The sequence below is a fragment of the Sphaerodactylus townsendi genome, linkage group LG01 (assembly GCF_021028975.2).
Source record: "Sphaerodactylus townsendi isolate TG3544 linkage group LG01, MPM_Stown_v2.3, whole genome shotgun sequence".
Classification (NCBI taxonomy): Eukaryota; Metazoa; Chordata; class Lepidosauria; order Squamata; family Sphaerodactylidae; genus Sphaerodactylus; species Sphaerodactylus townsendi.
The window spans coordinates 151,894,336-151,921,694 of NC_059425.1; the positions used below are offsets into that span (position 1 = coordinate 151,894,336).

At 40.9% G+C, this 27,359-nt stretch overlaps 1 protein-coding gene across 1 annotated transcript in view; it reads left to right on the plus strand.

Annotated features, from left to right (window-relative positions):
• The window catches only part of CSMD1 (CUB and Sushi multiple domains 1), a 1,361,167-nt gene that overhangs the window by 1,040,767 nt on the left and 293,041 nt on the right, over positions 1–27,359 (plus strand). Inside the window, exons 16-19 of the mRNA XM_048497567.1 lie at positions 5,374–5,512; positions 10,422–10,609; positions 15,027–15,215; positions 21,356–21,472. Coding sequence (XP_048353524.1) covers positions 5,374–5,512; positions 10,422–10,609; positions 15,027–15,215; positions 21,356–21,472 — 633 coding nt within the window. The remainder of the gene's footprint in view (positions 1–5,373; positions 5,513–10,421; positions 10,610–15,026; positions 15,216–21,355; positions 21,473–27,359) is intronic.

Here is a 27,359-nt window from a genome sequence, read left to right on the forward strand (position 1 = left end):
GTGAGCAGAATTGTTTTAAATAATTCATGTGGGATGCCTTGCTGTTCTCTGGTTAATTTGCCACTTATTTCAGTAGGAACTAGATGACACCCCAGTTGAGTTTCAAATAGATGACTTTTCTTTCATCTAGGTGTAGCTATTCTCAAATTAAATGTGCTTGTTTTGGTAGAAGAATTCTTTTGATCACAACTATTCTTCTCTGTTAAGCCAACTGAGAACCAAACATCCATTCTCGCAAGATAGATGAAAGATAATTTGGTGTGATATGGTTGTCTTTGGACACCTTTGAATATTACATAGAATTAGAGAAGAGGAAACGTGTCTTGAGTAAAATGCATCTCTCCATTTTATTTCAGTGAGTAGCAAGAAAGCAGTAGTACAGAAAAGCCCAACTTTATTGGCGTATTAAAAAGAGCCATAGTAGCAAAGAGAAGCAGAAGTTCAACTTCTGCTTCTTTTTTTACCTACTGCGGATTCAGTCAATGCCCTGACCAACCAACTGAGATGGTTTTGTTTAGCACACTTGATAGAAGTTATTATAAACATGGTTTTAAAAGCCCAAACCTTAATGCCAAGAGTAATAATTTACATAGTATATTCCATAGACAGCAAATTTGAAAACTTTTTCAAATTTAAACAGAATATGAAGTAGTTTATCTCAGCTCTTGGGAGTACAATGTATTCTAACATGTTGTGGTACTGATCCTATGAAATAAGCCTTTTGGATTTAGCTGGATTGCTTAATATTCCTTTTGTCAGTAGTTTTGTAATGTAGGAACTTCACTCAACTTTGAACACATGAAACTGCCTTCTGCTAAGTCAGACCATTTTTCAATCCAAGTCAGTACTGTCTGTTCTGACTAGGTTGCCAACTGGTCTGGAGAAGAATGTCCTGTTCCTTTAACAGAGATTTAATGGGATATCGTGAAATGCTTCAACAATCTATTTCTATAAAGTCGGCTTCTATTCAAGTGAGAGGACACTATTCTCCAGTTCTATCTGGCAGCCAGTCTTCAGAGTTTCAGATAGAAGTCTTTCACATCACCTAGCATCTAGGACGTAGGTAAGGGGTGGTTCCCGGGTTCAACCCCCCATTACATGTCAAAGCTCTGCCCCGCCTGCACCAGCTGGGCTCATAGCCGGCGGTTTCTTCTTCCCTCCCCTCCGGGGAGAAGAGACTGCAGTCCCTGGCCTCGGAGAGCTGCTTTTATAAGCACTGAGGCTAGGGGGTGGGGCTTGTGAGGTGTGTCCACACCCCCACCCGGCCCTGGGGCATGGCCACGCCTTCACCACCCCAGGCTCTATGCCATCCCCACCACCCCAGGCTCTATGCATTCCTAAGGCAAATTCCCCAGTGGAAACAAAGAGGTACTACAAAAATAGTATAAATTTCACTTTATTTTCTGTCCAGGGCTCTCATTTGTCACAATGGGCATTAAAGATGAGAGGAACTAATAAAAAAATATTAAAGGCAGACAAGATAAGAATGTATTTGGTTAGCAAGGGGTCAACTGAATGCGCTCCAGCCAACTTTCTTCCTAGGCAATCTGGACAAACTCTGCACATTTAACTTCATATCTTCCTAACAAAAAGAGTTCGATATTTACTTAAAAGTGGAGCAAGGAATTTAGGAAACTAACATGATATATTGGAAGTGTACCCCCTATAACCTCTCTAGTTGTGGGACTGTCTTCAGATCCTCTACATAACTTGTTTCTATAATATTTTCGATGATCTCAGTGATGCAGTAAACAGCAATGTGGCTGTTATTCACACCCATTTGTCCATCCTCTCTTCTTCCAGCTTGTTGCAAACTGGTAGCAATTAACAAATAGTTTGAGTGACATAACATCTGCTTTTGAATATTTCCCATGTTAATAAATCTAGCCTTAACAGATTTCATCTAGTGAACTGTAATAGAATTTGGGTAATCTTTTACTTGTACCAGCTGGTGTACCTGTCTATTTCTTACATATATTTGACTTTAAAAGGTACCGTAATATTTATGAAGTAGTGCTCAACTTCAGTGAAAAAATAATTATCTTTACCAGTCTACCATTATTAAGCAAGAATCCTTTGACTACGCAAGATATGACGCTTCCCACATAAAAGGATGTCTCCAAATACCGCAGCGCACCCTGATTTTATATACAATTTTTTTCATATTTGTGTCCTGCCCTTTTTTCAAGGACCTTTCGGAAGAACGATCTATAAGGGGTTCACAGTGTGGTGCCAATTTTGGATCTATTTTGGCACATTTCCCGGTTACTCCAAGTACTTTTAGAAAGTAGGTTGGGTAAAATGGGGCTTTTGTCCAGCAGAACTTCTGAGTGGCTATTGGAGATCAGATTGGTTGTGTGGCAGCAGCTGCCTACACAGCACAAGTATTTGCATGGTATGACTGAATGAATATCCAAGAAAGTATTTGAGAACAATATTTTTATCTTAAAAGAATATTTATCTTAAAAGAGCTTCTGTTTGATATGTTTGAAATGTTGAAGAGTTATTAGAGTTATGCACAACCTTATCCCCAATATTTTGAATTGGGCTCAACCACTTGTGGCAGCCATGTTGTGACTGTGCCCACCACCCTGTGTCAGAATTCCAAAGAGGCCCGCAGATTCAAAGAGGTTGGGGACCTCTGATATATGATATACTCATTTTATCTTTGTAATAAGCCCCTGTGTGAGGATAGCTGAACCAAGAGAGTCACTAGGACAGTGGTGGCGAACCTATGACACTCCAGATGTTCATGGACTACAATTCCCATCAGTCCATGAACATCTGGAGTGCCATAGGTTCTCCACCACAGCACTAGGAGCAGCAGTGGCGTAGTGGTTAAGAGCAGGTGTACTCTAATCTGGAGGGACTGGGTTTGATTCCCTTCTCTGCCTTTATGAGCAATGGAGTGTATCTGGGGAATTCAAGTTCAGCTACTATTTACTCCAACGCATGCCAGCTGGGTGACCTTGGGTGAGTCACAGTTCTTCTGAGCTCTCTGAGCCACACCCACCTCACAGGGTATTTGTTGTGGGGGGGGGGGAAGGGAAAGGAGTTTGTAAGCCCTTTGAGTCTCCTATAGGAGAGAAAGGGTGGATATAAATCCAACTCTTCTTCTTACTCTTCTTAGTTCACTGGGCACAAGTCTTACACCACACTGCAGCTAAACTGAAAATAAATATTTAAAGCTGAGAGTGACTGCTAAATCACCTTAGTGCTGGTATTTCCAGCATTGATATTCCCAACTGGTATTCCCAACATTGCACTGGCACAGTATTGCCAACCAGGCCCAGCTCTGCCAGAAGTAGTAATGCATAAATCTGTTCCTAGAGCATAGTGACATGAGGGTAGGAGTAGGGCATGGTGGACCAGGACATGACCAATTTATACTGCACTCCTACAAAAAATCGGAGGAGCCCCGTGGCACAGTGTGGCACGCTGCAGCATGCAGTCAAAGCTGTGCTCATAACCTGAGTTGAATCTTGATAGGTTTCAGGTAGCTAGCTGAAGGTTGACTCAGTGTTCCATCCTTCCAAAATCAGTAAAATGAGTATCCAGCTTCCTGGGGGATGACTGGAAAGGCCACCTAAGTCTGCCTAGTAAACATCATGATGTATTGTCACCAGTGGTGGGACTCAAATAATTTAACAACTGGTTCCGGTGGTAGGATTGAAATAATTTAACAACTGGTTGTTTACAAGCACCATTTTAACAACCGGTTCTGCTGAAGTGGTGTGAACCTGCTGAATCCCACCACTGGTTGTCACCCCATGGGTCAATAGTATCCAATTTGGTAAGTATAATCATAATACTGATTCCAGACTAATTTTTTTTCTTCAGTAGTATGGAACTCTTCCTGCCTCCTCCATTCCACTGCAGCTGACTGATTTCTATAAAATGCTCCCCCTGAAAGACAGGGGAAATGAGGAGGTTGTGCAGCAGGAATGGGGAATTAAGGGAAGTGGTTAAACTGAAGCTCAGAGTAAAGTTTGTTAACTTCTATGGCAGAATGGCTCCTTTGCCCGCACCTTTCTATCTTTATCCCTTTCCCTTTTCCCTCAAGTACCATAGATTTGGAGGACTTACAGCCAGAGGGATATCAGGAAGAACCAGGCTGACTCTTAGAAAGGGGTGGAGCCAGGGAGTTGCTAGGGGGAAGAGATAACCAGCCAGGCTCTTAGAGAGGGGTGGAGGCAGGGTTAATAAATTGCTGGGTGGAGGAAGGCCTCGCTCTCTTTCCTGCTGGGTTGCTAAAGGGAGCAGACCCTTTGCCTAGGTCAGGCCGTGAAGAGCAGCAACCATTTTGTTGAGCCATGAGGTCATTCTGGGAGTACCCTTAGGCTTCCAGGTAAAGGGAACACTTTGAGAATGGTAACTATCTAAGCAGGGTAACCATCTAAGCATCAAGGGCCTACCCTGTTCTGAACAACTGGTATGTTTAGAGAGAAGGACAGAGGATTTCCGTTTCCATCCCCTTTGGTTTGAAAACCCTTGCTCAGTCTGGTGCAGTTGAAAACGTTATTGTTACCATTTTATTCTGAATAAATACCGTTTGAACTTTAACTGTGGGGACAGCTCTGTGTACCATGTATGCCTCCAATGTCTTGGGTGCGCTATCTAGATAAGAGGGGAGGAAGGCTGACAGTTGGCAAGCAGCTTTTCCTCCAGGACCTCCAATTTGCCTTGTGGAACCCAGGAGGGGGAAAACCAGGGGAGATAGAGACCAGGTCTCTCAGACTGGTAAAGGAAGCAGGGAAGCCCCGACTTGTCCCAGCAGGCATTCACACATATGGTCAGGTAGTGGCAGTGGTTTACGGAGAGAGAAAGCAAGCTCTCTCTAGGGAAAGGTGGCAACCCCTAGGGGAGGCTTGGGAGTGGAATAGGGTCTGCCAGGCAAAGCAAACCCATTCCGCCACAACTTCATTACAAGATTAACTGGTAAAATAGCTAGTATGTACTCAGATGTTTGTCTCTTTCTGGTCTTCATGTAATATATATCAAGATATACTAGAATGTATATTAAACAATGCAAAGTAGGATGATTATTTAGATCATATACCCATGACATTTTTGATATATACTTTTAATAAAATAAAATAAATAGACCATCCTAGCAATTTGCTCCAAGTCAAATTTATTGTATCCCAACGTGTCTTTCCACTTAAGGAAGATTTGTATGACCAAATTCTGGGCATTTTAATATATAAGGAGGAAACTAGGCGTTGCCCAAGATGTTGTACGAGTAGAACTGCACTAGTTCTTCTTCATCACTGGATCCAAGCCAAAAGAAAACTGGTTTTAATGAAATATGAATTGTGTTGTTTAATTGAAACATCTATATAATAACTTCTCACTCGATTTTAAATTTCCCAGCACCATGTGGTGGCCATCTTTCAGCATCAAGTGGAGTTATCTTTCCTCCAGGATGGCCAGGATACTATAAGGATTCATTAAATTGTGAATGGGTAATTGAAGCAAGGCAAGGACACTCTATTAAGATCACCTTTGATAAGTGAGTATTCAGAAGACTGACAACGAGCCTTGAAATGAATTTTGTAACTGTGTTAAACAGTGTATTCTAATTCATTCATATACAAATGTTTCATCCAGTTAAAAAAATTAACGTCCAGAATCTGGGCTATTGGCATCCAACTTTTAATAAGGTCATGCTAGCCTGATCTCATCAGATCTTGAAAGCTAAGCAACCACTTTAAACATCTGCATAGGCCAGGATTTGTTTTGGGTCCCCCCCCCCCCCCCCGAGATTATGGTCTTGCTATATCATTTTTTAAAGAGCACTTACATCAAGGTATACAATTATGTAAACATAACAGCTGCCATAATAGTGATAAGAATTCATGCTTCAAGGGAGTAGTACAATAGTCTTATAGCACTACAAAAGAAGACCTTCCATTTTTTATGCACCTTCTAAAAATGTTTGCCCAGGCTGAAAACAATTGTTAATTAATTCACAGCTGTGATTATGATATTGCCAAATCAAACATACCTTACATGTGGAAATCATAACTTGAAAAAAACTCTAAATCAGGGCTTCCCAACCTGGCACCCAGGGGTGCCATGCTGCCTGACAACATTTTCCTGGTGCCCACCAACTATTTTTCGAAAGTGTGTGGAGCCAGATTGGTCCTAAGCCACTGAATTCAATTGGCTGAGGCCATTAGGGATCTGATTGGCTGTGCAGATTTTTAAAAACGTTGCTGCTACCACAACACAAGCATTTTCATTGTGTGACTGAAGATAACCTGTGTACATGAAAAAACAACTATATGCTTATTTTCAAAGTCTTCTTGTTAAACTGAGCTTCAGCCTGAAATGTTGAAAAGTTACAGTAATTTATTTATTTGTTTGTTTATTTAATTCAGTTCAATTTATACCCCAACCCCACCTTCCCCCAGATATGTTGGGCTCAGGGCTGCTTCCAACAGCTTCCAATAACATATTTTGTAGTATGTCTGGGTTTATACTACAGTATATAAATTTAAACAATACCTTTTGTTGATAAGTTGATAAGAGGGTCAACAAGAACAATATGGTATCAACAATAGCTTTTTTGTAAGGAAGGGTTTTAAACAATGGATCTTACAATAAAAACTGGAATGAACATGCCTGTTCACTGTGGCTCAAAACTACCCTGCTTTTTAAAAGAATAGTTCATTATTTTTAGTGTTCATATTTTTAAAATTGCACATGGCAGGTGTCATTTTAGAAGGAACATTCACACAACCTATCGGGAGGAATGTTTATGTTAGCAGTAACAACATTTCAGAGTATCTTTAGGAGACCCTCCTGATGATACCAGCCAGGTTTGGTGAAGTTTGGTTCAGGGGTTATGGACCCTCAAAAGGGTAGTCCCATCTACTATTAACTTCCATTGGAAACAATGGGGAATGGGAGCACCCACTTTGGGGATCCATAACTTTGGACCCCCTGAGCCAAACATCACCAAACCTGGCTGGTATCAGCAAGAGATTATCCTGATGATACCACCCAGGTTTAGTGAAATTTGGTCCATAACATTGGACCCTCAAAATGTAGCCCCATCTACTATTAGCTCCCATTGGAAACAACCCCCAAAGAGGGTCCATAACTTTGGACCCTCTGAACCAAACTTTACCAAACTTGGCTGGTATCATCAGGAGTGTCACCTGATGATACCCTGAAATATTGGTGATGCTAGCCTAAAAACTGCGCCCCCTGGAGGCTGACAAAATAAAAACCCTAAAATATTTTTTAAAATACACCTGACTCGTGTCTAAGTCGAGGGAGGCTTTTTCAGCACAAAAAATGTGCTGAAAAACCCGACATACACAAGTATATATGGTAGTAGCAGAGTCAGGAAGATAGGCCTATGATCTTGCCTTAAGAAATGCTCTAGATCAGTGGTCTGCAACCTGTGGCTCTCCATGCTGGCAGGGGCTGATGGGATTTGTAGTCCATGAACATCTGGAGAGCCACAGGTTGCAGACCCCTGTTCTAGATGAGTCCCTGTATTTGAGTATTGTGACAAAAAGGATACAGTCTTGTGATTAACTGCTGTATGTGCTTTTATATGCAAGTATCTATTATATTTTATTTATTTGTTTGTTTTAGACTTGTAAGCCACTCATTCCAAAAGGGCTCAGGGTGGCGTACAATCAGTAAAACAATAACAATAACAGCACTTACCCTCTGCAACCGTTAAACTGTAACCATAAAGCATCAGCAGAACCCATAAAACAATAAAACCTGAGTCTCCAAGAATGGTGGCTTCCCTCACAAACCCACGGGAGCCCAAAATACCATGATGTTCAGCCCGACTGGCCAGTTGAAAAAACCTGGCGGAACAGTTCCGTCTTGTAGGCCCTGTGGAAGTCATTCAGATCCCACAGGGCCCTGATCTCCATAGGGAGCTTGTTCCACCAGGTGGGGACCAGGACCTAAAAGGCCCTGGATCTCGTGGAAGCGAAATCCTTCCATTATCAGCTTTTCAGCAGTATCCTAAATAGTGGTTAGCTGCTATCTGGTATACTTTAGACTGATTTGGTCAGTTTATCTACCATGTATGTATGTTAGCCATGTTGTCTGATTGTATGTGTCTTTGTTTAGAATCAAACTCCACACATTTCAATGGAGTTTAACATCAAGAAAGTGTTCATGATTGCTACTGAACTCTAGGATATTTGTCTTTTTAAAAAGAGCTATTTGATTTGCTCCCCCTCTCCCTCCTCTACAAACATGCAGTGTGTCAGCAGAAAAACCTGAAATGGTTATTTTATTTCAGTCTATTATTGTTTGAAGGGTAATTGGGAATACTCTGATAGTTTTGTGCTAATTGTTGTGTAAACTATTATGGCTTTAGCAGAGGTTTTTGTTTTGTTATTCCTTGTAAGACAATGTTACATACAAAGCAAGCCTATTATTCTGTTCTTTTGTGTGAAAATCTAAACAAAATGGGGCATAGATCTTGGATCTTGGACTGATCCTAGTATTTGAGTCACACTATTTTTAATCTATTTACTTTTGATAGATATATATTTTTAAAAATTGTTCTAAATTTACAAAATTACCATCAGTACTACTATTATAAACTGTATGGATTCATTCAGCTGCATCTAAACAAAGTTTATTTTTGGTTACATAGTCCTTTCTTTCATTTAATCCTTCCTATTTATATAATCAAATCAGTGTCCTGATTTTCAAATCCAAATAATAACCCAAGTTTAGTACTGATGTTTTTGATATTTTCCAAAGCACTGTTCTGTCCTGGGTGTGAATACAAGTTTCTTGCAGCCATTTTGTGTCTTTGTAGACCAAATTAATCCGCTTTATAGTAACTGCAAAAAGTCTCATTCATTTAATAGCTGAAGCTTTTTTGTTTTCATAGCTGGTCCTGTAGACTAGTGATTTTATACAATGAGAATGTTTCATTTCTGCGTGAATGCTTTCAATATCTGTGTTGATGTCTTTGTAAATGGGCAGGGGGAAAGGTTGACATACAAACTATGGTAAAAGGTTTATGTTTCTAGATCAAAAGGCTGTCAGATGTAAGTACAAATATTTAGGCACAATTATATTGTGTTGCACGTCAGTCAAAACCATAGCAAAGCCATGAAATTTGACGTATTTGATGCAGGAGTGACCCGTACTGAACGATTCCATGCTTGGCCAATTATTTGTGAAGCTGAAGTTATTACACTAGGTTGCACTGTTTCCCATGGGACAGGGAAGTAGACTGGAATTGAGGGGAGGGGGGAGCATGGTTCACATCCCAAATTTGCTGCTGACCCGGTAGGTGTAACCCTGGAAGAATCAGAGTCTCTGTTTCTACTCTTACTCTTTAGTTTTGAATATCATTGATGACAATGATTTAGCAGCTGAGGCCTCGCTGCTACTGGAAAAATCAACAAAGTAAATGGATGTGTACAAGAAATAAGAGTTAAGAAAAAGATTTAAAGATCTTTTCTGGTTTTACTTTAACAGTAAAGGAGCTGCTATATCAAGTGTAGTTTCCTGCACTGTGTTATAGATAGGCCCTTACCAAGCAGAGTCAAGAGCAGTTCACAACTGGGCCAGTAGTTTAATGGAATCAAACATCAAGTACAGGAGGGTGAAATATAAGTCCAGAGCCCAAAGCAAGACCAAAACTGAATTCAGGCAACAGAAACATTGCTGTCACAACACAGCTTGACTATCAACACTTTTTGTAGCAGATACTCCACCCACCAGTGCAAACACTTCCTGCAGCTGTTGTACTACAGTCTGGCTCCTGCAAAGACTTCTCATCAAGCCCAGCTCACCTCAGAGCTGCTAGCCTGCTGCTTCATCTTCTTCCCTGCAAACTGGCACACAGCTTCCTCCAAAGATGCTCATGGAACTTCAAAGACAAAGGTGGGGGGGGGGGGCAAGAGGGTTGGCAGAGCCAACCCTGGTTTTGTGTCAGAAATCTAGATAATCTCAGTGCTGCAGCCTGGCTTTGGCTCTCAGACTGCTTGCTCTGCCTGAACCTCTGGGCCAGATACTGCAGGAGGCTCAGCGCAGAGCCTTCAGGCATTACCTGGAACTCTGGGGTCAAAGGTGTGCTCTCTTCCCCGTCTGAGTCCTCTTCTGAGGGATCACCAGGCATGCAGGACTGGGCCACAACACTCTGTTCCATATAAAGTTTATACTTTCAGACTGTTATCTACTTTGACTAGCACTGACCTCAGGCAAAGTCATTTCCCTAGTCCTCTACTGTGATCTCTTAGCTGGAGAATGAAGGACCTTATGTATGCAAACAGAGCACTATCATATTGCCACTATCCATGGGTAATCAAAAGGAAAAAAGTCCATGAGAATCTGCCAAAAATGTCTTCAAAAAAACTACAATAGCTGTTGGGATTAACTGTATTAGCTTTTCTTTTTCTTTCCTTTTCATTTTACAGATTTCAAACCGAAGTAAATTATGATACATTGGAAGTCAGAGATGGTCCAGCTAGTTCATCTCCATTAATAGGGGAATACCATGGTACTCAAGCACCCCAATTTCTTATCAGTACTGGCAATTATATGTACCTGTTGTTTACCACTGATAATAGTCGTTCCAGTGTTGGCTTCTTAATTCACTATGAGAGTAAGTTTTGAGACATTTTTCATAATTAAAATGTGATAATTAAACTGAATCATTTTTGGGGGATGTGAACTTTTTAGAGCATTGTATCCTGGGAATGGGAAAAATATGTATTGAGTGGAGCAGCTCCACTACACATAAAGATTTCCCCAGACAGCATACCTGTCTGGGTGTATATACTTTCCACCTTCATTGGAAATGAGTTGAATGACCAGCATTTCCAGAATTATCTGTGACTAGAAAACTTAAGTCTGCAAAGACAGAAGTCATGGATGAGGCATAGCTGCAGGAAATGGCGCCTAGCACAAACATGAAATTGCACACACCAAAAAAATCCCAGCTTAGCCAAAGAGGGGCAACAGAGTGCCTGTGAAAATGGAGAGAGCTCTCCCCATCTTCATAGGATCCCTCCTTTTTTGCAAATTTGGATCCTGGTTTTGCAAAGGAAGGGGGAACCAACAAGGTGCCTCCATGGGCACATCCCCATTTGTAAAGCTGGACTGTGGATCTGCAAAGGTGGAGAGAGCCAGCAGAGTGCCTGTGAAGATGGGCAGAGTTCTCCCCACCTCAGTAGACATCCCTTCTGCAAAGCTGGATCACAGCTTTGCAAAGTGGGGAGGGGGAGCCAGCAGGGTGCCTGTGAAGTTGGGCAGAGTTCTCCCCATCTCTATAGGCATACCTCCCTCATTTGCAAAGCTGGCTTTTACAAAATGAGAGAGGAGCCAGCAGGGTGGCCGTAAAGATTGGGAGCCCATTGTGGAAAAAAATCCAATGGGTTCTAGCAAGTAAAAACCCACAAGTGGGGTCTCAAGAGGACATTACCCCAAACCTTTTCTTCTGTTTGCCTCTCACTTCTCTGCCTCTCATTCCCCATCCTGCCACCTCTTCTCTTAATCTTTACTATTTTTGGCCTGCTACCTCAACCCTATCTGGTCTCCAACACCAGCTTCTTCTTTCTGCCTCACTATTTCAAGTCTGTTTTTAACATTCTGCCCTGTGACCCCACCTGTCTCTTTCTCTGTCTTTCTGCTCACTACTCCAACTCTCTTTCTGTTCCCCCACCCCAGCTTTGTCTACCTACTTATCTCAGTCCTTCCTTCCTTCCTTCCTTCCTTCCTTCCTTCCTTCCTTCCTTCCTTCCTTCCTTCCTTCCTTCCTTCCTTCCTTCCTTCCTTCCTTCCTTCCTTCCTTCCTTCCTTCCTTCCTTCCTTCCTTCCTTCCTTCCTTCCTTCCTTCCTTCCTTCCTTCCTTCCTTCCTTCCTTCCTTCCCCAACTCTCCAGCCTCTATGTTTTCGCCACTTTACCACACCTTTCATTCTCTCTTTCTGGCCACCTGCCCTAACTGTCCCTTTCTCTTTCTGCCTCTCCCCAGCACCCATTCTCTTTCTGTCCCTACTCTAACTCTCTTTCTGTCTTTTCCTTCAGCCCAATTCTTGGTAACTTGTCTGTAGCGCTCTGGGTGGGCATGGTGAGGCCTCGTCCCTTTCAGCCCCACTCTCATCCCCTCAGGGAGAGCTATTCCAAGTGCAGCGAGGGCTTCCGCCTGGGGTGGGATGGCCTGTTCAGTCCTGGCTGTTGGCGCCAGGCTTGCTGCTGACTTACTTGAGAATTGATTTTGCAAGGAGTAGGACAGCCCTGCAAGGACCCCAGAGCTTTAAGAAGTGAAGGAGTCTGCGAATTTTAGTTCTGTACATGAGAAATGGCACTCTCTGGACTACATCTCCCAGAGTTCTTCACTTTTTCTGGTTTATCATTGGAACCTGCTTCTCAATTATATAGTAAAATATTCATATGGGATTCTGAACTAAGGTGACTCTCTAAATCATTTTTCATGGTTCATAAACTACAAACAGTGCCAAAACCCTTTCATATTTTAACAATATCATGATTCAGGTGAACTTGAAAAAATGCTGTAGGCTTATGTGATGTTTTCCCTTTCCATTCACTTATGGTCACATATAACAACTTCCCACATAATTTCCTATTCATAATAACAATAGCCTCTCTGATTGAGACACTATAATGAACAGTGGTTGGTTGTCATAACTCAGGAGATGGAGAAGGGAAGCAGCATTTACAAAAATGGAAAGTGAGTTGAGGAGAAAGTGTACATATTTGCAACATATTCCTACCAGCCAAACCATAATTTATCAGTGACTGGGTTGGGTTTTAGATAATCTAATCTAAAAAGTGAAGAAATAAAAATCACACAGCTTTTTCACTCAATCTCACCTAATTCCCCACCTCACTGCAGCCTTTATTCCACATGATCCCACAATCCTCAGCATAGTGAGTCTTCTATTTATTTCAGTTTTGTTCCTGTTCTTCAAAAATTGTTGATGTCTGTTTACATACCGATCCCTGTAAAACAATGCATTTTACCTAAAGCTTAGCATTACTTCTAAGGTACTGATCTTTGGAATTATACCTTGTCAAAGCTTCACTTCTAAGCAATTGTGTCACAACTAGTAGTGTGATATTTTGGTTCTTGTTTCATTCCTTTACCATGAGTTCACTCCAGTAAATATTTTCTAATAATGTACAGGACTAAATTATTTCAGTAACAGCTAATGTATTTGAACCCTGAACTAGAACCTTGAACAGGAAAACGTATCTAACTTCAAACCTGGGAATACTTTTCTAGGGCCCTTTCCGCACTGGCCAAAAGCAGCAGCGGCAGGCCAGTAAAACAGCGTTTTGGCAGGGACTGCTCGCACAGGCGCCGCTGTCAAATTGCTGCAGCAGCGCCCGGCTCCCGCCAAAACGGTGTTTTTGAATCTTGCTCAGGGATCGAGGTATTTTGGAAACGCCAGCTTCCATTCTGTGCCATGCGGACGGCACCAGGTGGAAGCCGGCGTTTCTCTCCCAGCCCTCCCAAATGCTCTTTACCTCGAGATTGCAGCCTTCATAGCCGGCAGTTGTACGCGGAGGCCAGGAGATGCTTAATGCCCCCCCCTGGCCTCGTTCATTCTCCAGGGTCGTGATGCGGCTCACTGTGGGCAGAGGGGGGCGTGTCCCCTGGCCTCCACAACGCAACCGTCGGACCGTCCATGCGAACGGTCCCATGGGGGTGCGCCGGCATAAACTATGCCGATGCACCCCCACCCCCCGTGCCCATGCAGAAAGGCCTAGGAGTCACTTCACTGAATATACCTGAGTAGGATTCTGTGTAGTTGGAGCACCTTTCCTCTGAAGAAAGTCTGAAGTGTCTGGGAATTTTCAGTTTAAAAAAGTAACCACTAAAGGAGAACACAATAGAGGTCTATAAAACTTGCTGGGGGGTTTTCCCTCTCCCAAAGCACTTGGCCTCAAGGACATCCAATGAAAATGATGAGCAGTAAAATTAAATATTTCTTCACACAAGATGTGATTAAAATGTAGAATTCACTGTCAGAGAATGTAGTGATGGCCACAAGTGGAAACAGCTTTGAAAGTGGATTGGACAGATTTGTGGAGGATAGGTCAGTGGCTACCAGCTGTGGAAACTGGATGTTGCCTCCACATTCAGAGACATTAAATACCTGTGCCAGCAACATTATGGCAGAGGTTGTTACTTCTATTTTCATTTGGATGCCTCTTCTACTCGTACTCTGTGTTGTTCTATAAAAAGTAATAGTTTGAATCCCAGCACTCTGCTCAGCTAACTGTGTTGCTTTCATCTGGCAACTCTGGAGGAAGTTTCCTTAGCTGAGTAGATGGATAGAATCTAACATGCTAATTTAAGTTCACCTGCAGTTAATACAAATGAACTTTAATTGATCTGATATGATGTAACATCCTTTCCTGACCAACTGCAGGTTAATCTAATATGGTTGGTCAGCTGCATTCCACTTAATGAATCTCTAGGCACAGCTAGTTGGAGTTTGGTTTCTGGAAGAATGGGGTAATCTGGGGGAGTCACACTCATTGGCTGTTTAAGAAAGACTTTGGGGTTTCCAAAAGGCTTAAGGCTGTTAAGACTCAGAATCCCAGTTGGGGGGGGGGGGGGGGTTTAAAGATCAGGAACTACAGTCAATAGAAAATACCACACTCATTACCTTTCCAAGTGCCTGATTAAAAGAAACTAGGGAATTGTCCCTAACTCTGTAGAACATGTGAGTATAAGACATATAGAAAGTAAAATACTATGCAGAAAAACAATTCAAGGAGTAGGAAATAGACAATAAATTGTCATGACATCTCTCAGATATACTTTGTACACCTGAAAAATTCCCCTCCTTGCTGTCTGTATTGTGTTTCTCATTCTTTTTGGAGTACTGATTATATGAATAAGTTGTGACAAAGGTATTTTTGTTCATTGGTTTTTTTCTTTTTTAGGCTTTGCTTCCCAACACATACATACAAAAAGGCTTTGTTTTGATAGCTTATTCAATTTCAGTCTACTTTTGCAATTGGCTTCTTCTGAATTCCTTTTCTCCAGGTGTTACACTAGAATCAGATTCCTGCCTTGACCCAGGAATTCCAGTGAATGGGCATCGCCATGGAAATAATTTCAGTATTAGATCTACAGTAACATTTAGTTGTGATCCAGGTTATACCCTCAGTGATGATGAACCTCTTGTGTGTGAAAGAAACCACCAGTGGAACCATGCTCTACCTAGCTGTGATGGTAAGGATGGAATACTACAAATGCATACTGTTATGAGGTTGTTGTCTTCATAAGTTGAATACATATGACACTTACATTTGGCTAAATTAATGTTTGATTCAAGCCACGCTTTTGACAATGTTATTTTATAGTTGTAGATGTTTTCTTGTTGAAAGCTGGTAAAAAATGGTCTTCTGACAACTGAAATCTTGAATGAGAGGTTTGAGTCTGTGACCCTTTCCACCTGGGTGCAAAAAAATGGTAGGTTTGGAAGGGTCGGAGAGAAAAAGAATAAGAAAAAGCAGAGCTGTTCTCTTTCTTACACGCACACACACACACACATGAGATTTGATGTGGGGGTGGTGAACCTCTTGCCCTCTAAGTGCTTTTGCCTTCACCTGTGCTCCACTTTGTTATTTTGAATAAAGCAAATATTACAATGTTTCCAGTGCACTTTCTCTCATCCATAGAAAACAAAATCCAAGTCCACTTCTTTTGGAAAATTTTAGATGTATTTAAAACCAGTCCTCTAAATTGCACCTGGAAACAAAACTGGAAATGAGTGAAAATGTTACAATACTGGCAAGTTACACTCAGACCAAATGATCTCAGTTAACACAGTAGCCACTGTAGTCTAACTCAACTGAAATTTCTATATGGCCTGTGGAGGCTTGTCCACAGAACATTTATTACATTTGTATGTTACCACAGTAAATTTAAATTATGAGGATGATATTTTTGTCCAAGAAGAGGCACATCTGTCATATCAGGCTAGATTCCATGGATGCCACTTGGCCATGCAAAATCAAGTTATGTTGATTGACAGAAGTTCCTGTGTCTTGTCTGGATTTATATGGAGTACAAGGTAGAACCACATGGCAGTAAATAACATGGTGCAGAGCTGACCCCCCTCCCCCCAACAGTATCGTCTATAACCTTCCTGCCATGTATAATTGAAATGAGTACCATGTGGAACCATCCCAGTATGGAAAGGTGGCCCAATATTCGATGGTGCCGAATGAAAAGTCCCTGAGAATCACCAAAAAGTCCAGATTTCTATAGAATTCTATAGAATGTTAAAAATGCTTTATTAGTTGCTTCATTTCTATTTATGATTGGTAGATTGTATCTCTGCCTTCTTCGATGAAACTTAGGGTAGCTTACATTGTTCTCTTCTTCTCAATGTTATCCTCACAACATCCCTATGAAGTAGGTTAGATTGAGTGAGAATAATTGCCTTAAGGTCACCCGGTGGCATTGTGTGGAACTGAATTTAGGCCTTCCAGATCCTCAAATGGCAGTCTAAGTACTACATTATGCAGGCTTTGTGAATGGCTTCTTGTGCAACCAATATTTTGTGCATAGTATGTAGAGGAAGAGGAGGAAAAGGAGAAGGAGTTTGGATTATACCCCACTATTCTCAATTCTGTAAGCAGCTTACAAACTCCTTCCCTTCCTCTCCTCACAACAGACACTCTGTGAGGTAGGTGTGGCTGAGAGAGTTCTGAGAGAACTAGATCAAGATCACCCAGCAAACTTCATGTGTAGTAGTGGAGAAACAAACACTGCCCTCCAGATTAGAGTCCACCGCTTTTTTCTACTACACCATACTGGTTCTCTAGAATAATTAATATATGACAGTCCGAACTAAGCTTATATACATTACCCTGAAATTCTTAAAATACAGGAATATGAGGAACTTTATGATTAATAAGGTTGAACAGAGTAATTTTTTGCAGATTTTTTTGTAGAATTTTTGTCGAATTCCTGAAATTGCAACTTTTTACATGCTTCTGCTTGAAGCATATAGGTTTCAACAAAGGGTAGATGAGATTTTTGTTTGTGCTAATATTTTCAAAGTACTGAAGTATGACATGTCATAGTTCTTGAGATAGCTATTTAATATACACTGTGTTTTCTTTCTGCTGAATTTATAGTCCATAAAATATACAGTACTGTCCTAGACAGAGGTAAAAATGTTACCAGACAGACTGTGGCCGGATTGAGGAACCTGTTTCTAGAAGCAGTACTCTATTTGTGCTTAGTAGTGCAGACAAGATGGATGCCATCTGCTTAAGTCTGTACTGTGGTGCCAGTAAGGAAGGAAACCTGTCTGGGCAAGTTCCTCTGTCTCCCGTTGGAATGCATAGCTGCCAGCTACTCCTTTCAGCAGTTATTTGGAGAAGAGTGGACTTTTCCTGAGAAACTGCCCTGAGACCCAAGTGCACCTGTCTCTGCTCACAAGGATATTTTGTTTTAATTGTCTTAATTGTTGTAACTGTTTTAGTTGTTTTAGTTGTTTTAGTTGTTGACTATTTAATCAAATTTTATATGTTATTTACTGCTGTAAGCTGCTCTGAGCCCTTGTGGGGAGGGCGGCATGCAAATTGAATTAAATAAATGAATAAAGTCAAGCCTATATTACAATCAAAATTATCTACCAGCTATTCTCTACCTCGTTAATTCTTTCACTCCTTTCCTGCTGTATCTCTGAGAACAACCAAAGAAATCGAATAACCTTGGAATTGTGATCTCATCAGTTCCATCCTAAATCAAATCAACCACTGGATGCTCTTAGGCTTGAGTCGTTAAGCCAAATGTTCTCTGTATTGTCCTCTTCCAGAGGACAAGAACCTTCTTTGTTTGGGGAAGATTAGCTCTCTTGCCATTGCTTCTGGTGGGTTTTCCGGGCTGTGTGTCCGTGGTCTGGTGGATCTTGTTCCTAACGTTTCGCCTACATCTGTGGCTGGCATCTTTAGAGGTGTATCACAGAGAGAAGTCTATTACACACTATGGACTTCCCTCTGTGATACACCTCTGAAGATGTCAGCCACAGATGCAGGCGAAACATTAGGAACAAGATCCACCAGAACACGGCCACACAGCCCAGAAAACCCACCAGAACCAGTTGAATCTGGCCATGAAAGCCTTTGACAATCTCTTGGCATTGTTAGAGGGGCAAATTTTCCTATTACTAGCCAGCTCACCCTGTAGTCTTTGTTCAGTGTTTTCTGGACTTTTCTCTGGCTAGTTGCACTGTTCCCAGCACTGTTTATACCCCATCTTTTGAATCCAACGCAGGTCGTTGGTCTCTATCTCTGGATCCCTCTTATTCCAGAAAAGGTAATTATTACCATTCTCACAATTCCCTGCTCTATTCCTAACCTATCTCCTCAATTCTATCCATGGTGGATTACACAAAGTCTAAACATTACGTCTTTAGAACATTATATAAAGATCCATTTTGGCATTTTGTGGGGATATCTGTGAAGCTATAGCAACATAAATATGTGCATATTGCAGCTACTCTAATCGTGTCACCATAGTTTCACAAATATCTCCCTCAAAACAAAAAAAAGGAAAAATGGCTTGTGCACAGATTGCTAGGCTAAACAAATTTTATTCATCGACTTTTTAAAGTGAAATAGCAAATGGCTGGGCTACCATCAGAGGAAAGCTCTGTGAGGAATCTCCATGAAGAATCTACTGCAGCACATAAAAGGTATAAAGTGAAAGGTTTGGGCAGGAGAAATAAAGCATTTCCTACCTGTTGGCATTCATTCAGCAGGAAGGAATCAACTTCAACCCAGACTGGGGGGGAAAGATTGCTTGTTTAGTGATTTTTGAAAAACCCAGGTTAAGAGGAATATAATGAACTGAACTCATTTTGGGGAAGAGAGCTGTGTGAAGTTCTTCCTTAAAATGCTATTTATAACATCCTAAAGAAGTTATATTAGTCCTGTGCAGAATCCACCTATATTCTAGGACCTTTGAAATCCTCTGTATGCTTTTCATTTTGTCATTTGTTTGCTTGTAAGTTTATTATCTTACTCTCTCTCAATAAAAAATTACTTCTCTGATTCCTGTGGATTTACTTCTGCTGATTTTTTGTGGAAACCCACCTTTGTAAACTCTGGTGAAAAAGATTCATAGTTGCCCCCTCTCACAAAGAAACGTCTGTCCTGCTGATTCCCCACTCTAAAAGTGACAGACCCTTTCATTTCCGCTAACAGATGGGGGTATAAATCCACTGAAGTCATTCAACTTAGAACAACATAACTCTGGTTAAGATGATGATGTCAGTGCTTCACTATATAATATGAATAGTTCTGCAAATCACTGATAAATTTATTTTGAAATCTAAATATTATAATTGAGGATGTTCAAAGATTTTTACCACAACATCTTTTGCCATTTAAATGTTTATTCAGTTGAATCCCATAAAAAATCTGAACTACAATATATTATAATTGTGATTGTTAAATAATAATGCGTTAAAATGCTTTAAAAGGTTTTTATAAATCTGAAAAGGAAAGTTAGAAATATACCGAAACACAACTGACACTGCACTGTAATTATCCAGTCACAGTGTGATTTAATCATATATAGTATGTCATGCTAATTTATACAATCTATTGTGATTTTTTTTTGTCTTCGCATGTTTCATCTTTCTAATCCTTAAAAAGCTTTCTGTTTTGAAATAATGAAAATGTTTGTGGAACGAAATCTGTGTCCATGCAATGGGGAAAGTATTTTTAGAAGTAAATATGTTGAACAATCCATCCTCTCAAATAAAACATAAGAAAAAGAGTCATGTAGTAGATATATGTAGTTTTGAACATGGATCCAGAATGCCTGCAGAATGAGGTCAGTGGGGGGGGGGGGCAGCTCTACAGACTAGAGAACACCCTCCTATATTGACAGAAAAATCCTGAAAGTCAACACCTCCAACCAGAGAAGTGATATGTGTGTGGTATACATTCTGACAACCCTAACCAAGGCCTCATGAGATCATAGTTGGCACTGTGGGGTTGCCTAACCATGTATTGCATCACCTTCCCAGTGATGAAAAAGCAGCAACTGGAGCAAGGAAATGGCATTGGGAACTGGGGAGATGAGAAAGCAGAAGTGGAGAAAGCAGAAGCAGGGAGAGAGAGAACAGCAGTGGAAATGGGGAATGAGCAAGTGGTGGTGGGGAAATGAAGGATAAGCATTGATAGAAGCATGGAGGGGGTTAAGAAAACAGACAGGAAGTTATGAGAGAGAAAATTGGCACGAGAAGTGACTATGAAAAGGTAAGCAAGGAGGAGCAAAGCAATTCTTTATGGCTCCTTACCTGAAGTATGCTATTCTTTGAAACATCACCCCTTAAGCCGCTTCTTGGCCTTTTGGCTAAGATCAAGTGTAAATCTGCATCATCATCACAATGTGGTATTTTTGTTCTTGGGCTATAGTTAAAATTCTTAATATTGTTTCTGTATTGTGTATATTTGTTTTGCGTTTAGTCTTTTAGCATATGTGGAACACCACCCGTTCTTCCCATTCTTTTTACATTTCTCTTGTAGCACTGGTTTAGGTGTTTTTCAGACAACTGTCCTAATCTGTATTTTTCTCTCTCTTTTTTTGCCAAGTGTGGGCCTCAGAAATGTGTTTCAGTTTCCAGTCATGACTCCCACTTTATGAAATCAACTGCCTGTGGGGTTCTCAGTCCTTGTCACTCCCTCCCTTCCCCTCCGGCCCTTTAGGCAAATCAGGCCTTTTTCATAGAACATTTAGAGACTGACGCTTACATGTTCTCTGTGGTATTTGATCTTCTATTGGGCTTCCAAAGTCATTTGCTGTAGAATCATTCTAGTTAGTGTAGCAGCAGTCATACTTTAGTTGATACTCTGTAGTTCGGATAAATATTTATAGCCACTGAGAAAATGGACATGACCAAGTATAAATATAAAAATAAGTGAATATAAATACTCAACAGTGTTCTGTTTAACTAAGTTGGAAAAATACAAATACACATAATCTACGTTTCCCCCATTATATCTGTTGATTCATTATTGTTAGATCCTTTACTGTCTTTTTGGTTGCCAAGGAGACAAGACTTTCACTGGCACTTCTGAGTATATCTTAATGCAGATGTATATGTATTTCAGTCTTTTTACCACTGCTTCTAATCAGTTCAGATGCTCTGATGATGTTCACAACCTTTGTATTTCAGGAAAGACCTATTATTAGTAAAAATCAATAATATGTATATGTTTTTAAAATTATTACATTTGGCAAGAACTCAATATTGGTTACACATATAAAAATATGCCTAAAAATATAAAAATGGAAAAGCAGATCACTAACTATTACCCCCCCCCCCTACTTTCTTTGTTTAGCTCTATGTGGTGGATATATTCATGCAAGAAGCGGAACTGTGTTATCTCCCGGGTTCCCTGATTTTTACCCAAATTCTTTAAACTGCACATGGACAATTGAAGTTTCTCATGGCAAAGGTAAAACATTATGTGATTGTGCAAGATTTGCAACTTTAAAATGGCTCCTGAAAACTGAATAAATTCATTTTAAAAATTGTTGGAAGAAAAGGATCCAAATACAAAATTTGCCTAACTATTTAGACTGCCTAATGAAGACACCAAGAGATGAAGAGAAAGTAAACATTTTTATTTTTCCTCTCTATGAGGATTTCAAGTTCAAAGGGTTGTTGTCCTTTTGTGCAGCATCTCCAGGGGAAGGAATTAGTCTCAGGGTGAGAAAGGAGGGGTCAGAGGGCAAGCTATATTCCACAGGTCCCATGTTCAGCCTTGTCCTTGTTACCAAATTTACACCATTCATGTTTGCCTGCATGACTTTCCAGTGTCTTTATCTGTAGAGAAGAGTGATTGAGACACAGATACCAACCAATATAATCTCTGTGTTTGTGTGTGTTGATAAATATGTATGCATTCAGGGAGAGAGAGGGGAGAGAGAAAGGAAACAAGGTATACATGGAATAATATATCTTGAGCACCGAAGAACATTCAGAAGAAGCTTTCAATATTATTATTTTTTAAAATCTTCTAAGTGATCCTAGCTCCCTACCCCCCTCCACAGATTTTCACACTCTCTGAGCCTCAGGAGACCTGGAAATCTATATGCTCTTATGAAGTAGCAGAGAACTAAAGAGTCACTGTGAGGGATGTTTAAGGAGAATGAGGCTCAGAAGCCTTTCCTCTGTTTTGTGACTAAAATGTTATTTTTCCAAAGACAGAGATTCATCAGACTTCTAAGTTCTAGTCACTCGTGGCATGTTCTTTCATTTGGTTAGAATATATTCCTGTGGGTTTAGTCTTGTTTTGAAAAGAGAAAGGGAATACAGCTGTAAAATCATACCAAGCATGATTTCTTTAGGATAATCCTAAAACAAATCTTGCTCAAATCCCCCATTTGTCAAAAGGAAAAGAAAATATTTGAATCAGCTGTGTCATTTAACAAGCCAGATCAGTAAATAAATTGTAAAATTATCTTGCTTAGCCTGTTGAATTAAACAAGTTAATGATGAAACACTTGGAGAAAGTACCATAGGAAAATTTAACCCAGCTCAATTGATTTTTAGAAACAGATACATCTCTTTGCTAACCTTGATGATAAGCTACCTGTTTCCATGATGAAAGATGCCATTAAAGGTTTTAATGTATAATATGAAAGATCATAAATTAATTTTTTAACCTATTTCAATTCAGTTGAGAAAAATCAGAATGGTAACGCTGGCAGCGTGAAAGGATAGAGAAATCCTATAGAAATGTATTCTTTAATAAGTAGAACCTGGATTTCTAAGCATTCAAGGTTAATTTTCTTTGATAAAAACTCTATGTTCTTCTGCTTGTCATTGTAGTCATGTCTATGTGCCACATACCTAACTAGTGTGTTTCTCTTTTTCCTCTTTCACTAACCTCATATTGACTGATCGAACCCAATGTTTCATCTTCAGCCTGGAGAGAATTAACTAATGGGGTGCCAGAGCGTTGTATCTTGGGCCCTGTGCTATTCAATGATTTTTTAATCATATGACACCAAATTAGGTGGGGTAGCTAATACGCCAGAGGACAGTGTCTGAATAGAGCTGGCCCAAAACTAACAAAATGAATTTCAACAGAGAATATTGCAAGACTATACACTTAGGCAGGAAAAAAATGAAATGCACAGATACAGAATGGGTGACACCTGGCTTGATAACAGTACACATGAAAGGGATCTGTGAGGCTCAGTAGACCACACAGTGAACATGTGTCGCCAGTGTGATGCGGCAACCAAGAAATCCAATGTGATTCCGGGCTGCATCAGTAGGAGTATAGTGTCTAGATTGAGGAACGTAATAGTACCAGTCTATTTTGTATTGGTCAGACCTCACCTGGAATACTGCATTCAGTTCTGGGCACCGCAGTTCAAGAAGGCTATTGACAAGCTGGAAGGTGTCCAGAGGAGAGTGACCAAAATGGTAAAAGGTCTGAATTATAGGGAACTGGATATATTTAATCTAAAAAAGATAAGGTTAAGGGGTGGCATGATGACCATTTAAAATATATTTGAAGGGTTGTCATGTTGAAGATGGAGCAAACTTGTTTTCTGCTGCTCCAGAGACTAGGACAAGGAGTAATAGATTCAAGATGCAGGAAAAGAGATTCCACCTAAACATTCGGAAGAACTTTCTGATGCTAAGTGGAATATGCTGCTTCGAAGTGTTTCATGTCTCTTTCTCAGTGGCGTACCTAGGCAAACTGGAGCCCCGGGCAAAACCTGAGTTTGATGCCTCCCCATGGGTGGCCACCCTCCCCCACCATGATTAAAAAAATGCTTTCAAAATGTTTTATTACTGCTATGAAAACATTTTATGGTGTTGTATCCAGTCCCCCCAATTGGTGGAAACAGCATCACTTTCAATGTTATTTAAACTGGGGACCCCAGATTCTCCCTTTAAGGTGGATTTAAAAGGAGAATCTGGACTCTCTAGTTTAAACAAGTGATGCTGGAATCCACCCCCATCTTCAATGATGTTTAAACTAGGGAGCCCAGATTCTCCTTTTAAATCCACCTGAAAGGGAGAATCTGGGATCTCCAGTTGAAACATTGAAAGTGATGCTATTTTGGCGTGGATTCTCCTCCAACCTGAAACATCATCACTTTTAATGTTTAAACTGGGGACCTCAGATTCTCCCTTTAAACCCATGCCTAAGGGGGTGGATTTAACAACAACAACAACAACAACCTTTATTAGGTATTGAGAGAATAAAAAAGAAAGAAAACAAACATTGGCAGGAAGGGGGTGGATTTAAAAGGAGAATCTCGGGAAATGTAGGGGGTGCCTGGGGTGCAGTTATTAAGATAGCAGCACCAACATTTCAGAGGATCTTTGTGAGACCCTACTGATGATACCACCCAGGTTTGGTGAAGTTTGGTTCAGGGGGTCCAAAGTTATGGACCCTCAAAGGTGTAGCCCCCATCTCCTATTAGTTCCCATTGGAAACAATGGGGGATGGGGCACTCCCTTTGGGAGTCCATAACTTTGGACTTCCTAAACCAAACCTCACCAAACCTGGGTGATATAATCAGGACAGTCTCTCGAAAAATCCCTGAAATCTAGGTGCTGCTAGCCTAAAAAGTGCGCCCCCTGCATGCCAAAAACGGAAAAACACTGAAAATACAAAAAAATCCCACAAGCGAACTTGCATTTTTGGCGCCCACCACAAGGGGGCCAACTGCCCACTTTGCCCAATGGGAGGAACGCCTCTTTTCTAAACAGAGGCTGGATGGCCATCTGCCAGGAGTGCATTGATTGTGAGATGCTGCATGGCAGAGGGTTGAATGGCCCTTGTAGTCTCTTCCAACTCTATAATTCTGTGTGGATTTATCTTGATTCCCTTGTCTCAACTTGTGTGGAACTTACTTCTCCATGATAAAATCCTTGCAAAACTTGAATCATTCACTTGCTTTCCCCAACTCTTATGAACTTTTTATTCTAGATTTTTTAAAAGGTGCTCACAGTGTAAAATCAATGCAAGAGGGCACTTTTTCAATGACCTTACAAAGAGTAAGCATTCACATCCAGAAAATTTGGTAGTTTATTTGCTCCTCTCTAATATGAAAATGTCTTGCTTAGTAGTAATATATCTGCCATTTTTAATAACCTGTAAAATCATCCTACTACTTTGTTTTGCTAAAAAAACCCAGAGAGTTATTAGACTCCAGTCAATACAAGCAATTAAAGGATCTTTTTCTTTTAATGTTCCACTGTGTTGCAATTAGAAGTTGTTTCAAAAATAATTGGAAGAGGTGTTGCCTTCTACTTTTTGCCACTAGTTTAATACATTCTTGAGCAGTGTGCTATTTGTTTAAATAAGCTATGGGGTTGCTCAGTTTAGATAACTTCAAGGATTGAAATGATGAAATAGGATTTCAAAAGCAGAGTATTAAAGTGGTTTTTGCACTCTTTTGGTTCTGAAACTGAAATATATGGTTCGCCTCCCACCCCCCACCCCCAACCTTTTCTTTGTTCTCCTCTTCTTCTCTCCCTTTCTTGGATGATTTTTTTTTTGGATGAAATGCCAATTCTTGTGTAGCTGCCTTGGATCAAAAGCAAGGACTGTAAGAAAGCAAGCACAATTTCTGATCTGGACTACCTTTGGCACTAATGTATAACATTGACAAAATATTGTCAACTGAATTTAGAATGTTTTACTCATTGTAGTCTTTTTTCAAGCTCATCATATATATGTCCATTGTATTGTCGAAGGCTTTCACGGCCGGAATCACTTGGGTGCTGTGTGGTTTATATGTCCATTGCTTTGTAACTACAATTTACTGCAATGTGTTTGCATCTATATTACCCTTTAGATGAGGCTCTTTTGACGTTGTTTTATATGGTGAACTGTATGTCTTGCAGCCCTGATCCTGGATAGCCCAGACTAGCCCAATTTCTTCTAATCTTGGAAGGTTGGCAGGGCCGGCCCTTATTAGAATTGGGATGGGAGATCATCAAAGTAGCCCAGGCAAAGAGAAACTACTTCTGAACACCTCTTGCCTTAAATATCCTTAAATATACCATAGTCAGCTGTGACTTGACACCAACATGCCCTACAAGTCAGAAGTGGGCAGAAGGAGAAGAATGAAATCTGTGTGTCACCACTGAATGGTGCTAGCAGAGAAAAATTTCTCCTCCTCACCACAGCAGCCACCTGTGATCCTTAAAAATACATTATTGGTGTTCTGGGCTCCCACATGGCTTTTGGACTGGCATATATGTTTCTCCATCTACTTCCTGCTTCCTTTTCCATAGAAATGGCAAAAACAGTAGTTTATTCACTGATATGGACTTCCAGTAGCTCACTTGTGGAAGTTTAATCTAGTAACCAGCACTAGGGATGCTCAGGCACCTGTTGGTTTGTCTGACAATCTGATCACCAGTTGCAAATTCACAGATATTTTTTTCAATTTATTAATTTGTCAATGGGATGTTTAGCTGCTTAGCTACTTGAACATCTCTGGCAAGAACCTCTCCCTGCTCCCAGTCGTGTAGGGAGGTAACAAGAAGTGTTTGGGGAGCACAAAACTGATTGTGGTTAGGGGTATAAGAGAACAAAAGTTGCCTTCTGAGGGGGGGTGGATCCTTTCACAATAACCACACCAGACTTGCTGGGATAAACATTTTGGCCATAGCCATTGTATTAACCAAACAAAACAGAAGCGTGGGGCGTAGCATGGGTCTTGATCTGGCCTATCTGCTACCTAGCAAAGCTCCCACGGGGGGATTCCCTGTGTTGGGCTTCGCTCAGCTGCAGGCTCTGCCAGGCGGACGCTCCTGGCCAGACGTGTTCCCAGTTTGCCAGTCCGGCAGGGCAATTGCCTCTTGCCGCCGTTGGCACTTCCAGATCAATACCGCCAAAAGCTATGACAAGAAACATGCATTGCCATAACAAACCTGTGAGATGTAGGTGGGCAACTCGTCGGCTGGCTAGAGCACATGGCCAGCACAAAGGAGGGCTGTCCCCTTTAAAGGTTCCTTCAGCCCTCCCTTTTTTAACAGTATGTTCTTTTTAATAGTATGTGTGACGTCAGCCCTGGCCCAACATGGCCTGGGCTTCGACGCCGCCCTCAGTTGGGCGGAGGCAGTCACTTTGGATCCACCACCCCCCATCCCCAGAGGCAACCGCAGCCGGTGGGTGAATCACAGCTGTCTTTCCTGCCTTCTCCCAACTTATCATCTCAACCCACGTTTCTCCATTTTTGGTGAATGATTCTGTAGGTTGATTTATGTTGTATATTCATATTTTAGATGTACACAGTGAGAAGGGAGTAGGGAGAATTGCTGAACCATCGCTTCTGCAGTGCCCCCCTCAAAACATTTCA